Raw genomic sequence first — 14,745 nt, 5'->3', positions numbered from 1 at the left:
GAGGCAAGTGAGGCCTGCAGTTCTTTAGATGTTGTCCTGGGGTCTTTTGTGGCCTCTCGGATGAGTTGTCTCTACGCTCTTGGGGTAATTTTGGTCGGCCGGCCACTCCTGGGAAGGTTCACCACAGTTCCATGTTTTTGCCATTTGTGGATAATGGCTCTCACTGTGGTTCGCTGGAGTCCCAAAGCTTTAGAAATGGCTTTATAACCTTTGAAATTGAACTTAGGTGTGATAAACCACAGTTAAGTTATTTTTTAACAAGGGGAGCAATCACTTTTTCACACAGGCCCATGTAGATTTGGAGTTTTTTTTCTCCCTTAATAACGTAAACCTTCATTTAAAAACTGCATTTTGTGTTCAATTATGTTATCTTTGACTAATAGTTAACGGTTTTTGATGAGCAGAAACATTTAAGTGTGACAAACATGCAAAAGAATAAGAAATCAGGAAGGGGGCAAATAGTTTTTCACACCACTGTATATGAGGCTACTGCAGGATACCTGGACCATATTAGCCAATTCTCTTCACTTTCATTTCAAAACGTTGGTTTCTAGATGCTGAGGATAATATAGTCACAGTTTTAGTAAAATTCGTTTTGGTTCACTGTGACACAGAGGAGGATGCATTGCAGATGGAGGATTTTCAGACAGGAACGATGGAAACACAATCTGTTTTAGAGTATCTACTATATATTAAATAGACTGCCCTTTAAAATATTTTAGGGTGTCTATCCAAATGTTATGCTTCAAGTGGGAGATGCTATGTAACTCAAGGTAATTAGAAATCACGCAGGTACCTGAAATGGAGATTATTATTATGATGATTATTTTACTCCACCGTTAAATGGAGTTGTTTAATTTCTGGGGACTCTGTAATTCACCATGTGCAGGGTTGATTAGGATCCCCCCCCCCCCCACACACAACCACCACTAATTCACTAAGGATTGAGATCTTGGAGATGGATATTTATGTACCCAATATTGAATGAATTCCCTGATTGAATTCCCAATTGTTTGCACTAGTATAGGGTTAGGGTATGTAAGCACAAATGCAATATATGCCATAATCATCCAGTAACAGAACTGCTACACACAGAACACTATGTACATAGTAACCCAACAAAAACATAGGGGTATTAAAGGGGCTGTTCGCCTTCCAAACACTTTTATCAGTTGAATTATTTTCAGATTGTTCACCAGAAATAAAGACTTTTTTTTCCTGTCTATCTTTTATTTTTTACATTTTTTTTCCAGAATTGAAGTATAAAGTTTAATTTTCCTGTCTCTGATGTTTTAGTCTTGCAGCTCAGTAATCCAGGTGCAAAATCAAAACTGTTACAATTTGTTACGTTTAGTTGCTACATTAATTGATACATTTATCAGTAGTATTATTTGAATATGAGCAACTATTGAATCAATTCCAACAGCTGCATTTTGGGAAACTTTGGGATTCTGCTCAGCAGGAACAAAGATAAGAAATCTATCCACTAAATGTATCAATTTAGAAGAGTTACAGAGTTGGTGACCCCCCCCCCCCAGAGCTGCTTCAGAGAGACATAAAGTGAAAAATGAAACTTTAGACTTCAATTTTAGAAAAACAAGTAGAAAGTAATTGGAAAAAGTCATTATTTCTGGTGAAAACAACAAATTTGTAAATCTGAAAACATCAATGTTTGAAGGTGAACAACCCCTTTAAAACCTTATCTGTCTAATGCAACTTATTAATTCATTATCAAAAACTGTTTTCAATTAAAACCTTTTAAAACTATTGTAATGAATTACTGCTTGCTATGAAATATTTAAATACAGTATTTAGTAGAGTTTTCAAATCTTTTTATGGACACACACACACCCCTACCTCACTGCCCAAATTTTTCTAATCTATTTTCCTCCTTTCAGGTAAGCAATTCCCACTGTGGACTTTTTGGTATTAACCTTCTGTACATTTGCACAGAGTAAGAAAAAAATGGTCACTGTCATTTAAGCTCATATCTCTGAGACGTGGCTTAGTTCTGTTGCACATGGCTACACATTTCTCATGTATCTAAGTGGAATGTGTTTGTCTGAAAGCCATCTGATCATTGGCATGAGCAGTACTTCTTTCTTATCAGATTCTTTCCTTGCTATACAGGGCATTCCTTGACAGGCAGTTAATTAATTTATGGCATTTCTTAACAACGACAGGCTCATGGGGTTAGGCTGCCCATTCAGACTTTCTCTTTCTTCTTTATTAGCCGTTTAATGTAGAGGAGAACAAAAGTTGTCTAGGACTTCACAGCTGAGCTGCAAAAGAGCCAAATCTTGATTTAGAGATAAACATGGCAAAGGTCAGATTTTTATTTAAGATTTTTTTTTAGCCTAAATTTAGCCCAAACCCTCAGGGCAGCACATACTTCCTTAATGTGGAATTAGTTAGAGCAAGAATACCTTAGGAAGAGTGTAGGGTCTGACATTGTTAAACCATTGGTTAATAATGAGCTTAGTGTCAGTGTCATAAAAAGAAGAAAGAAACGGAAGGTGCGCTGGAGATACCTATAGAAAAAGGGGAGACAAAGCCTATATAGTGTAGTATCCTCTATGCACTCTAGAAGATATTGGACGATTGGTTCTACTCACATTCAAAAGGATGTCATTTCGCAAAAGAATGCTGATCGCGTCTGCCAGTAGTCAGATGTCAGTTAGCGGTTGATGTATCTGGTCAGTCGTGCGCCTGTTGGATGGGGGTGCCAAATAGTGTGGTAACGCTAATTACAATATAGCTGTCAAGCAGTATTGCGCTTACCTCAGTTATACGGAGATATGACTTTAAATGCGCTGACTCGATCGTGTTCAGTTCCACCACTTCTAAGTCGGCTGGGCGCCACTAAGTCAGCCGACGCGATCAGCATTCTTTTGCGAAATGACATCCTTTTGAATGTGAGTAGAACCAATCGTCCAATATCTTCTAGAGTGCATAGAGGATACTACACTATATAGGCTTTGTCTCCCCTTTTTCTATAGGTATCTCCACCGCACCTTCCGTTTCTTTCTTCTTTTTACTGAATCATATGTGGATAAGTGGATCCACAGATTGAACTTTGGTGCAGCTCTTATTCCTATCGTTTTGGACTAAGCGCAGTCTTCACTTCTCTGAATTATTGACTTTGTCAGTGTCATAAGCCTATGTGTTCACTAGATGGGTTATGAAAATATAGCACACAAATTCATAACAAAAGAGTTAAAACATTTAGATCACCTTTGTTACATGGCAACCCTTTTGAAATAAAAAAATAAAAGTGGTATAAAGGTGATACCTTTATTGACTAACTAATATAATCATAGCAAGCTTTCAGAACAATTTAGTTTTCAAACGGATTGCACTGAAGCTGTGGTGTTCTCTGGTATATATACAACATTCAGCTCATAGGTCAAATGACCAACAAAAAGGAATATCAATCTATGTGTAAGGTGTCAAAGTCATTTACGACGGGATCTGCAAGAGATAAGCAGATAAGGTACCGTTTGAAATATAAGCTGCATTCTGTAGGAGCAGGACCTAAAGCTGGCCATAGACGCAAAGATCTGATCGTACGAATCGAGGATTCGTACGATTTTCGGACCGTGTGTGGAGAGTCCCGACATTTTTCGTCCGGCGGAGATCGGTCGTTTGGTTGATCGGACAGGTTAGAAAATTTCTGTCGGCTGCCGATAATATCTCTGCGTGTATTGCCGATCGTACGATTTTCAGTGGGAGACTGTCACTAGCTTTGGTTGGACATAGATATCATATGATTGCTGTCAGGGGCAGAACATTGCTGATCTGTTCTTTAACTAATCTGACTGGTAAGACTTTGATCTGAATGGTTAGTGGCGGGTCGGGAGATGGGAAAGTCCGATCGTACGATGATTCGTACGATCGGATCTTTGCATCTATGGCCAGCTTTATAGGTTGGAAATTCAGAACTTGTCACTTCCCTTACAAAAGCCAAAGTCTGTAGCCTTATTGCTTGCAAAGCCAGGGGTTTACATTGTGGGTTTAGTTAGATCTCTTAACTATTAAAGATTTTGTATTAAAGATTTACATACCTATTTTTATCACAGTCTTTTGATCCTTCTTGTATAACTTGTACAAATGGTTGTAGTCTTTACACCAGGGTGATCTTTCCATGAGACCCAGGCCCTGCCCAAAATCAAGTAACTCATAGCAACAAATTAAATGTTTGTTTTCAAAGTGCTAAGAAGTACATGCTATCTGCTGATTGGTTGCTTTGGGTTACTAGACACATATAAAACTGGAGACCATTTATGACATTATACATATGCTAACTGTGTGCATCTCAGTGTAGTGATTGGACTTGTCTGCCCCTGAGCACAAGTGCCCCAGTTCCAGGGTGTATCATGAGGGTGGCTGCCCTCTTCCCTTTCAGGTCTCAGACCATACTATGGGCAGTATCATGCCACTCTATTAACCCTCTCAGGTTTATTGACCCAGCACAAGTACAAGAAATGCAAAAACAACATTTTCTTGAATTACCCTTTTTAACTACCATAACAAGGAATTGATTGATAAATGGATTTTTTATAGATTATTTGTGTTATCTTTTTTAAAGACAGATACTTTAAACTTCCACTGAAACTGCTTCATCTCCCAGCACATAAAAGAGTTCTCCTTTCTGTGGTATGCATGAGCAGGAGGTGATGAAACCATGTCAATTGATCATTGGCATAACTGTCATATGTATTCATCTCAAAATAACTCAAGAAATTCGAAAACACGAGTACTTAAAGGTTTCAAGATCAACATCTTGGACAAATGTACAGAGCAGCCTTAGTATTACCCATTAGAAAAACAATCCAGTCTGAAGTGTTAAAGGCACATCTGCAAGAATATTTATATTCATAGAGATCCCTTGAGGCAGAGCCCATGTAGTCAGTGTGGGGAGTGTCAGTGCGGTACTTTAAATAAGAATAAATAGGTGTTAATGAGGTAATAAAGAGGGTTAATTAGTTGTGATCTCTTTATAATATCTGTTTACTTTATCAGTGAGTCATCCCAAACCACAGGAGTCAATCCAACAATTGTTGGACTCCAACTAAAGCTTCAACAACTTAGATTGCAGAGATGAATGCTGAGATTTGTATTTCTTCTAAATTCTCAGATTTATGTGGTAACATGGACTGTTTATTAGACAATTTGCAATTGGTCTTGATGTTTTATTTTTTTATGCTTGTTCAGTTATTTAGGTTTTTGTTTATCAGCACCTCCAATTTGATATTCCATCAGCTTTCTGGTTGCTAGCATCTTACTTTCTCTAGTAACCAGGCAGTGGTTTGAACAAGTGAAAGGAATATCAACAGGAGAAGTCTGCATAGAAAGATAAATAATAAAAAGAAACAATAAGAAATAACACTGTCTCTTTTTATTCTTCATACCGACACACATTATTTCTTCCCCCTACTCTGCATCTTGATGAAAGATAAGAGATAAACAACCATTAATGTTGCCCTATGTGCTCTTATAAAACCAAGTGAAAGTGGACGTTAGGGAAAGAACCACTCATTTGCCAAACAAGGGAATCTCTCCATGCATGGCCAACTTAAGGCAAACGGAAACATGCGTTTATAAAGTGGGCCATAGAATAAAGAATGAGATTCCCTGTCTATCTGCTTGTCCAGTTCCTTTCTTTCAGTAGATTGTAGTCTACTGCAGTAATGTACATATGATTCTGTACAGTCAAAGGCACAAGTGGTTTAAAATATATAGTAACAAACTAAAAAGCAAAATACCATGTTTTTTCACATTGTTCCGGTGGAATTGCAACTGCAACGTGGCGATGCACCGGATGTGCATGTCACCTCAATGTGAATCGGTTTGGGGATGTTTCCAGTGCTGGCTGTCCAAATTACATCTGCATCAATTGACACAGGTCACTGTGTGAGTCCTGGAATTGTTACCATTTTTGAGGGTGCAGGTAGCTCCAAGTTTCCCCTGCGTCACATACTGTGTGGGGTTTGCAAGAGGAGTCAGCGAATCTATGCAAAAGTGCAAGTAGCCGCTTTAGATGCAAGTACCTTTCATGAATGGCTTTTTTTTTATCCCAATGACTGCAACAAATTTTGTGCAACAGCAATTGCCCTTGGTAAATCACCCCTTCTGGCTTTCTATAAAACTATAATGTGGTGAAAAATATGTGGGACATGGCAGTGGCTTTTTAAGAGCTGTTTAAATTGATACTTTCTCAGTGAGACTCATTTTTGTGAATATGCTTCCTTTGTATCGTCACACCCCATTGTGCCCATTTCCTACAGTTATGTACCCCAAACTACACTTCTTTTTCAATAGGCTACACTCATTTTTTAGGTCTGCAAAATGGGACTGTCCTTTAATAAACAGAACATCTGGGAAGCATGTAGTAAGCATAAGAAATCTTTCAGAGCATTATCATTTCATAAGTAAGTTACTGTATATCACCTAGTCCTAGAGCATTATGTATTGTTTTGGGGCATATATCACAGTATCCTAAAAAGAATATACTAAGCAAAGAATAGCTTCGTTCCAGTTCTCTTAAAAACTGCCCCCATTTTTCTTTTCTGAGTATTTGTGTTTAAAGTTATAGCTCAAGGCAGGCATATTTTTCTTCTCAATAGCTACAACCTTTACAGATTTCAGCTGAATACTGCCATTGACCTATGATCTCTTGCAGTGCAGTTACACTAGTGCCTCTGTATCCTACATTTGCTGAAATAAGCAATATTCTGCCAGGGTACGAATGCCGTTATACAGAAAAAGAATTTTCTATACCTAGTACCATGCTGTTATAAAATATTGCTTGGTTAAACAAAAATAGTGCAGTTTTTATGCATTTGGGGACTTAAATGGATGAGATATTGTGCAATTATTTTTTATGTAACAAATGAATAACTGTGAGCTGCCAGTATAAACAGGGTGTATTTACCTTATAATATTTGTTCTTTGTGCTTAAGACCTACACCTAAACAGACTCCTGTATACTACAGCTAGTTGCTGGATATACGTGTCTCCACTGTTTGTAGAAATAAAATCACTGTATATATATTTGCAAAACAGCATTGTATATATATCTGTGTAGTCTACTAAGGAGCAGCCAGCATGAGGTCTATAATCCAGAGCCTGCTGACATGTAATTAGCATCATGCTCACTCTCACTATCTTTAGCTGTCTTTGTGGGTGGCCAGGAATCCACTGCAGTCTGGAGACGGCGATCATGAATGATTGCTTGTAAAAATTTTTCTGTACAACAAGTATCGGCTGCAATATAATACTAGTATACATCCACTCACAGGGAAGCTGCCAAGTGCACTTTTTATGTAGGTGTCAAAGATACACATATATTTTTAGACAGCGACCTGTTTTATCATGTTTTATATGTCCAGTTGTTATCTACCAACCACTGAATTTTTTTCATAACGACATAACTTTCTATATAAAAAAGACTTCAGTACATACTGTAGTTTCCACCATCTAAAATCAGCAAAAATATACAAATTGATATGTGATGATGTGGACATTAGGGGTCATTTACAACTGCAAGCTTCTTGTAGTACAATATTGGACACCAATTGCCATGCTTCAATGTAAAGTTCAGGCTGGACTGGCAAGCTGCTGTAAAAAGCCATAGACAGTCATTATTTATTTGGCTGGTGATGGTAGCTTCAGGGTTCCCTATAGGTGGAATGCATATGTTTCATAAGATAAGAGGGACAGAAACAGCCAAGGATGGAACTAGTAGATCCTGGGTCTGGGTGCAGGCCATGCATCCGCCCCCCCCGGACACAATTTATGTGCCGGATTTACACAGACGTGAGCAGTAGTTCCACCACTGTAGCAGCAGCACCGCAAGCACAACTATGCATACATGGCTGTAGCAGGGTAGCTCCTGACATGAGGCAAGATGAGAACCTTTCCTCAAGTGGCAGCACTCAAAGAGCAGAAAGCAGTTCCTGGTAACTTTATGAGCTGAATTTCCTTGAAATTAGCAATGCTTCCCCGTAGACCCTCTCCAGCGCTGGAAAGGTAAGCACGGGGAGGCTGATTGGGGGCGGCATTGTGAAAGCCGCTTCAGGGAGGCAAGTGCCTAAAGGAATGGCATTTTGTCTCATGACTGTGGCAAACTTTGTTGATCCCAACTGCACTGATCACTTGAAAATGAGGCCTCTTGTGTACTTTTAGCTTTTGTGTCCTTTTTTTCTGACTATTGGATCAAGGTAAGGAAGCAATTTCCAGTGTAAAAGCTGATTGCTTGCTAATACCAATACTAACTCCACATTGTGCTGTGGAAGTCAAGCCATTCCCACTCTAAAATCTTAGTCATAACTTGCACACAATTTGGAAAACCTGCATTACGCCACAGCTTCACCGTGGGGAAAAAGTAGCAAATTTAATGTGAGGCTGTGTCATAAACAAGCCTTTATATTGTTGGGATGATCTTTATTATATGGGATCAAATGTTCCCAAGCAACATATTGTTTCCTACTGGCTGCAATCTTATGGGGGGGGCAAGCAACACAAAAGTATTGAAAACTCTCTCCCCAGCTGCCTACTCCCTTAGGGCTAAGGCATATCTTGCAGTTTGATTGCCCCTACCTTTGATGACAGTGATAAATCTGCTGCTATCTGCCATGTAGTGCTAGTATATTGGCTTATGCAACCTGTGCGTATTCCTATGATAGTAAATAATAACTGTTGACTACTTAAGGGGAGTAGTAGGATTTTGATCACTAACATGGGCTGTATTGATAAATAACCAGTGTCTGCCAAAGCCCTTAGAATTCAGCCAGCCACCAATGAGTACATGAAGAAGGAAACAAACGTAACATTTCTAATGTTAGAAGTATAGGCAGAATAATGTATTCATTTAATTAAGGAATTGCGTGGTTTAAAGGCTGGTCTTTCAACCTAAATGTGTGTTTATTGTTTTGTCAGTGTCCCATGAAAATATAATATTCCCTGTCACACTCATTTGGCCATTTCCCATATTTTTGGAATCAAAGAAAATGATCAAAATTGCAGGAGGCAATTCAAATGTTCTGTTTATGTTTCTGCAATATTAGTCTCTCCATCAGCAAAGACCTTAATGAGGCATAAAAAAAGCATCAAGACAGAAATGCGTTTCCTTGTTTGAATCTGTTAATTATTATTGCATAACATGAGTTCTAGTAGATATACAGACAAGATGGACAGGAGGTCTCCACACCGGGATGGTTTCAGACAAACTGCATTGTTCTTACATAACTGATGCCCATGTCACGTGACCAAAGGCTAAGGTCCTAATTAACTTTCCCATGATGTCATATTCTGTTTTCATCCATTGTGCATGAGCTGTTTCCCACAGTAATAACACATTGACATGTATTGCTCAACTAAATAAAAGCATTACAATGTCCTTTTACTTGTTTTACACGTATTTAGCAGAATCCAATTATGTAGAAGGGTCTCGTATAGCTGTGATCACTTAGGATTTTTCTAAAAGTAGGGCATATAATGATAATATAGTGATTGTTGTTTATAAAGAATGCAGCCAAAGGAACGTGTATGTGTTTATTATGGTGATGCTTGTACTACCACAGATTTGTTGGGAGGAGCTTCAAGGGCCTTGCATAGGGATTTTGCATTGAGCTTGCCAGCCCTGCTTGTAAAATAAAACTGAATTTTAACTGCAGCTATTCTGGTGGCTAGTTCAGTTAGCCAATGATGTTTGCTTTCACTATCTTAACTGCACTAAATAAATAGGGTTGCACCTATTCCATAATGTTTGCATTGAGTGGATCCCTCCACAAAAAGCTCATATATCAAATCAAATCCAAAACCTAATTTGCATATTCAAATTTTAGAAAGAAAAATTGTGAACAAAAAATATACCCCCAAAAGTCACAAAGAGTGAAGTTAGAGGTCGCCACAGTCTTCTAGAGTGAAATTCCGCTACTCTCCATTCATTTCTATTGCATTTTGAAAGGTGTATTTATCAAAGGATGAACTTTCACCCATTGATAAATACTCTTTTAAAAATCCCATAGAAATGAATGGAGAGTGGCGGAATTTCACTCTAGAGGACTGTGGCAACCTCTAACTTCACTTTTTGATAAATACACCCCCTAGAGTCTTGAAACATATCTGCTGAACACTTAAAGGGACAGTATACACCTTTTTTTCAAAATGAGCTCAATGAGCAGAGCTTGCGAGTTGCATACTTTTTGCCTCTTGCTTTAACTAAGAAATATCTATTATTTATGTTATTTTTGGCACTAAAGTAGACAATTAAACCAGTTCCTGGTTCCAAAGAGCAGATGAAGTGCTGATATAACTTATTACCAGTCCACTGTGAAGCCTCTAATAATGAACTCCTCAAAGGCTAGAGCTTTGTTCAAAGGAAATCTGAATAAATGTCCATGTATAAAAAAGGGGAGGGTGTAGTTCAGTGGTAAATGCCACACAGTGCTGAAAATAGGCCAATAATTTGCTCCTACGCTGGCATTAGCCTCCTGTCTTGCCTGCACCCAGAACAATTGTGTCAGCCAGGGTGCATCGCGTAATTCAGTATATAATATATCATAATGTTCTTTTTTTTCTGTAAATGCTTATAGAAAATGACCACATGAGGTATATAACTTACAACTCTGCTCATGTTGTACATGTGAATGCACATGTAGAGAGTAGGAGTATTATGAGCACAAATTAGGCAATGCCCAAGTCAGAACCAACTGTTATCCTCTCATTTATCCAGGAGTCATAGTCAGCACTGGATACTCCAGCCTGCAAAATCGTAGTTGTTTATTACAACTGTACTTTATTACAGATTTAATACAAAGTACACTTTGCCACAGCTATAAATAACTAAAAGGCTGTTTAGTCTCCATCTAAATAACAATATATACATTACAGAGGTAACAGGAGATGCTGAGTCTTGTACAAGCTGACCCTGTCAGTTCCTGTTGTCTCTTTAAACTTCAACAATCATGGCTCATGCTCTGGTTTGTTTCTCATTATTTAATTATGGGATATGATTTTTTTTTGTTGTAAGTACAAAGGTAGTAATAAAGGTCCCTGAGGTCGTTCAACTGAAAATAACATTAAATAAATTCTTGAGCATAGGGCTGAAAATTACATTTCTCTATGGAATTTACTGCAGAGTGAGTAATGGCAAAAGAGTCAAAAATAAGAGAGCTTATGTGGCAGTTCTAGTAAAATTAGAGAGGAGAATGAATGTGCCTACTCGGGGATTATGGTGAAAGTTGAGGAGCAAGAGTGACTTTATAGAAATTCCACTGTACACAAATAGAGAATTATAGTGCAAGATATTAAAGTGCAAAATAAACATTTTTGTATAATATCTACTGCAAAACAGAGAATAAAAGTTTTATTTAATAGTTTCTTGCACTGAGCTCTTTAGTAGTTTTGCATCTTTCAATGTATGCAGTAAATGTTTTATTATGCACCAGACTTGAAACATGAAAAAGTATAAAGGTGTATTGTTGGTTAACATGTAAGTAGTTTATCTTTTCTGCTGGGAATCTCTACATTTTGTTTACCTGTTTGTTTTGTTTTCAGATTACAGTACAGAAGGAGAGTGGATTAGATACTAGTTCACCAAAGCATGGAAAGATGGATCCAGATAACACGCCCCACGTTGGTGGCAACATGTGGGCTGGAGGCACCGGTAAGTGTTGTAGCAGTTTTCCCAGTATGACAGTAATGCACTGTTGTATTTAAAGAAGCTAAGTTCAAGTGTGGTACTCTTAGCAACCAATCAGATATTTGCTTTCCAACAGGTGACCAGTGAATGGTACCTATGCATTGGTGCTTCATTTATAAAGCTTTTGCTGTTCTAACTGCAAATCTCCTTTTCTCCATCAATTAGAAGAAGATTTATCAAATACAGAACTGTGGAATCCTTATATTCTACTATTCGTATCATTAACATGTATAAAATATGTATGTATGTATGTGTTTGGCTAAGTTTTGAGTAGTCAAAGTATTTTTTTGTAGAATCGTTCGGTTCGAACGATCTAATCGATCAATAGAACGACAAAAATACTTCAACTATCGATTTTTTTAACTTCGAAATTCGACCCTTAGTAAATGTGCCCCTCAGTGTGTATAAAATAAAAAGCACCCGGAATTTCGCAGCATTAATGACCTCTTCTTACAATTATCCTTTACTGAATTTAAGGTTTCATTGGACGAAGCAGTAAGAATCGGTCTAAAAACTGAGAGTGAATCCTTATCCTACGTATACCTTAAAAAGACCTTGGTCTGTGATCTTGGTTTTGCAGCAGACTGTGTTTTGCTCTCTGCGACAGTAGTGACATGCTCATGTAGCTTATGAAGGTCATATACAAGCAAGTTATATGTGTTGGGTATTATTTTTCAGGAGGAAGAGACACTGCAGGCCTTGGTGGAAAGGGTGGTCCTTATCGTCTGGATGCAGGGCACACAGTATACCAGGTTTCACAGGCTGAGAAAGATGCTGTGCCCGAAGAAGTAAAACGAGCTGCAAGAGAAATGGCTGAAAAAGCTTTTAAGCAAAGGTAACCTCCCAAATCATATTGGTACAAGCATATCATTTGTGCAGAGATATAATTATAGCTCATAATTATAGCTATGTAGATGCATCATTGTTACTGCAATATTTGGCTTTGAAATTATTAGCATTTTTGAGAGCAGTGTCTTCATGTAGGGTGGGTGTTACATACTATACTTGCAGAAACAATATGATGAGTACCTTATTTCAGTATCTTTTAATGGGGTAGTTCACCTTTAAATGAACTTTTAGGATGATGTGAACAATAATATCCTGAGACATTTTGCATTTGGTCTTTATTTTTTTTATGTTTTTTCTGTTATTTGGCTTTATATTCAGCAGTTGTCTTTTTCTTTGCAACACTAGAAGCTACAACTGAGCAAACACAACTACAGCACTGTATTGTCAGTGGGAACATGGTACCTGACCAGTGATTTGGCCCTTTAATTAGGCTTAAAGGGGCTGTTCACCTTCCAACACTGTTTTCAGTTCATTTGTTTTTACGATAGTTAACCAGAAATATGGACTATTTTCAATTACTTTCTATTTGTAATGTTTTTTATACTATAAATAAGGTTTTTTTTTATCTTTGGCCCGGCTGAGAATAATCTCTAAATTTCTCTGAAACAGACAATAGTTGCTAATGTTCCAGAAATGCTGCTGAGAAATGTATCAACTAATGTAGCTAACTGGAGCAGTTCAGAATCTGCACCTGAATTACTGAGCTGCCGGACTGAAACACCAGAGACAGGAACTTATATTTCAGAAAAATTATATAAAAAAAAAAAATGGAAAGCAACTGAAAAAAAGCCTTTATTTCTGATGAACAATTTGAAAACAACTGGACTGAAATAAAAGTGTCTGGAAAGTGAGCAACCCCTGTGAAGGATCAATAAGCATTGTTCCTGCTGTGGGTAATCATATTACCTTTTGAAGACCCTTTAACCTCCATACCTTTGTATGAAAACATAGGTCCTCTAATACATGTTATTGGTAGGTACATTTTTAGTAGTCACTTTTGATTACTGGCCCTACCCCTTAGCCAGTGCAAGGGCCACAGTTGCTTGTGAGCTGAATGTACTAATAATAAAAATACCTTACCAGGCCCTAGTGCAGGGATTCTGATCCAGGAAAGCATTATAGCGACCAGTTCTAGAATTGCCACTGGGAAAACCGGAGATCTCCTGGATTAAATTAAGCTATAGATTTTGACAGTTAAGATGTTTCATTAGCTGCATTTATCTTATATCTGCTTGAAACCTTACCTTAGGTGATTTCTTTAAGTAAAGGCACTCACTCAAATCCAGAGATTCTCAAACCTTTTAAGCCTTGACACTGTGGGGAAAAAGGGCAATTTGCAAACTTAAATCCCTTCCAAACGAGTGACAAAAATACCCCCTCCCCAAACACTCTAATTCTATTAGATGTGGCAACAAAGTTTGATTTCATAGATTGCTTATTCATAATACTTGGCTTTCTAAAAGTGTTGCTGTAGGGATTAATGTTACAAAAATATGAAATCAGCAATCACAAATGCAATCATTTCTCAATTAATGGGACAGATTCTACTTATCTAATGAAAACACCCTCTGAAAAAACCCAGAAATATTTGGTAGTTTACATATTTGGAACTCCCCACTAAAGTTCAAGCATCAGAAGCACTACTGCAATCATTGCTAAATGTTTGTTAATTATTAAAGGTAATTGTGTTCCATATTCTCGAGGAACATACTGTGCCCTCCACAAATATGTAATTACATGTTCACATTGAGTAAAAAAGATATCTAGTGAGATTTAATAACACACCTAGCTTTCAGTGGTTTAATCATGATTTGTTATGGAGTACAGGGGTAGCTTCTTAAATTAAATATACCTGATGGAAAGGTTACCATAAGTGTTAGGAGACATTCTAAAAGATTTAGCAATGTGTTTAAAATGTAATAATAAAGGCAATGCAGAAATGATATTCTCTGATGTGGAATTGGCCTTTGCACCAAAAAAATATCATATAATAAATTCAGCTTTAACCTGATGCTGTATGGAATTTCTGTTTTTTGACAAATAAGGAAATTGACTGTAGCTTCCTATATCATAACCTAATATTAAGCTCCCCCATAATGAGATGCCGTTATGTAAATTATACTTAGGGGGTTATTTAGTAATACTCAATTTTTTCTGGTCTGGCTTTATGGGACAGAAATGTGAATTTT

The 14,745-nt window shown here is 37.5% G+C and overlaps 1 protein-coding gene across 2 annotated transcripts in view; it reads left to right on the top strand.

Annotated features, from left to right (window-relative positions):
- vwa8.L (von Willebrand factor A domain containing 8 L homeolog) overlaps positions 1-14,745 on the top strand; it is a 159,618-nt gene that overhangs the window by 128,504 nt on the left and 16,369 nt on the right. For both annotated transcript variants that reach the window (XM_018244914.2, XM_018244913.2), the window contains exons 39-40: positions 11,563-11,671; positions 12,386-12,542. In XM_018244914.2, coding sequence (XP_018100403.1) covers positions 11,563-11,671; positions 12,386-12,542 — 266 coding nt within the window. The remainder of the gene's footprint in view (positions 1-11,562; positions 11,672-12,385; positions 12,543-14,745) is intronic.

Source organism: Xenopus laevis, chromosome 2L (assembly GCF_017654675.1).
Source record: "Xenopus laevis strain J_2021 chromosome 2L, Xenopus_laevis_v10.1, whole genome shotgun sequence".
Taxonomy (NCBI): domain Eukaryota; kingdom Metazoa; phylum Chordata; class Amphibia; order Anura; family Pipidae; genus Xenopus; species Xenopus laevis.
The sequence above is the reverse complement of the archived record's forward strand: the minus strand, read 5'-3'. Positions and strand labels throughout refer to the sequence as shown.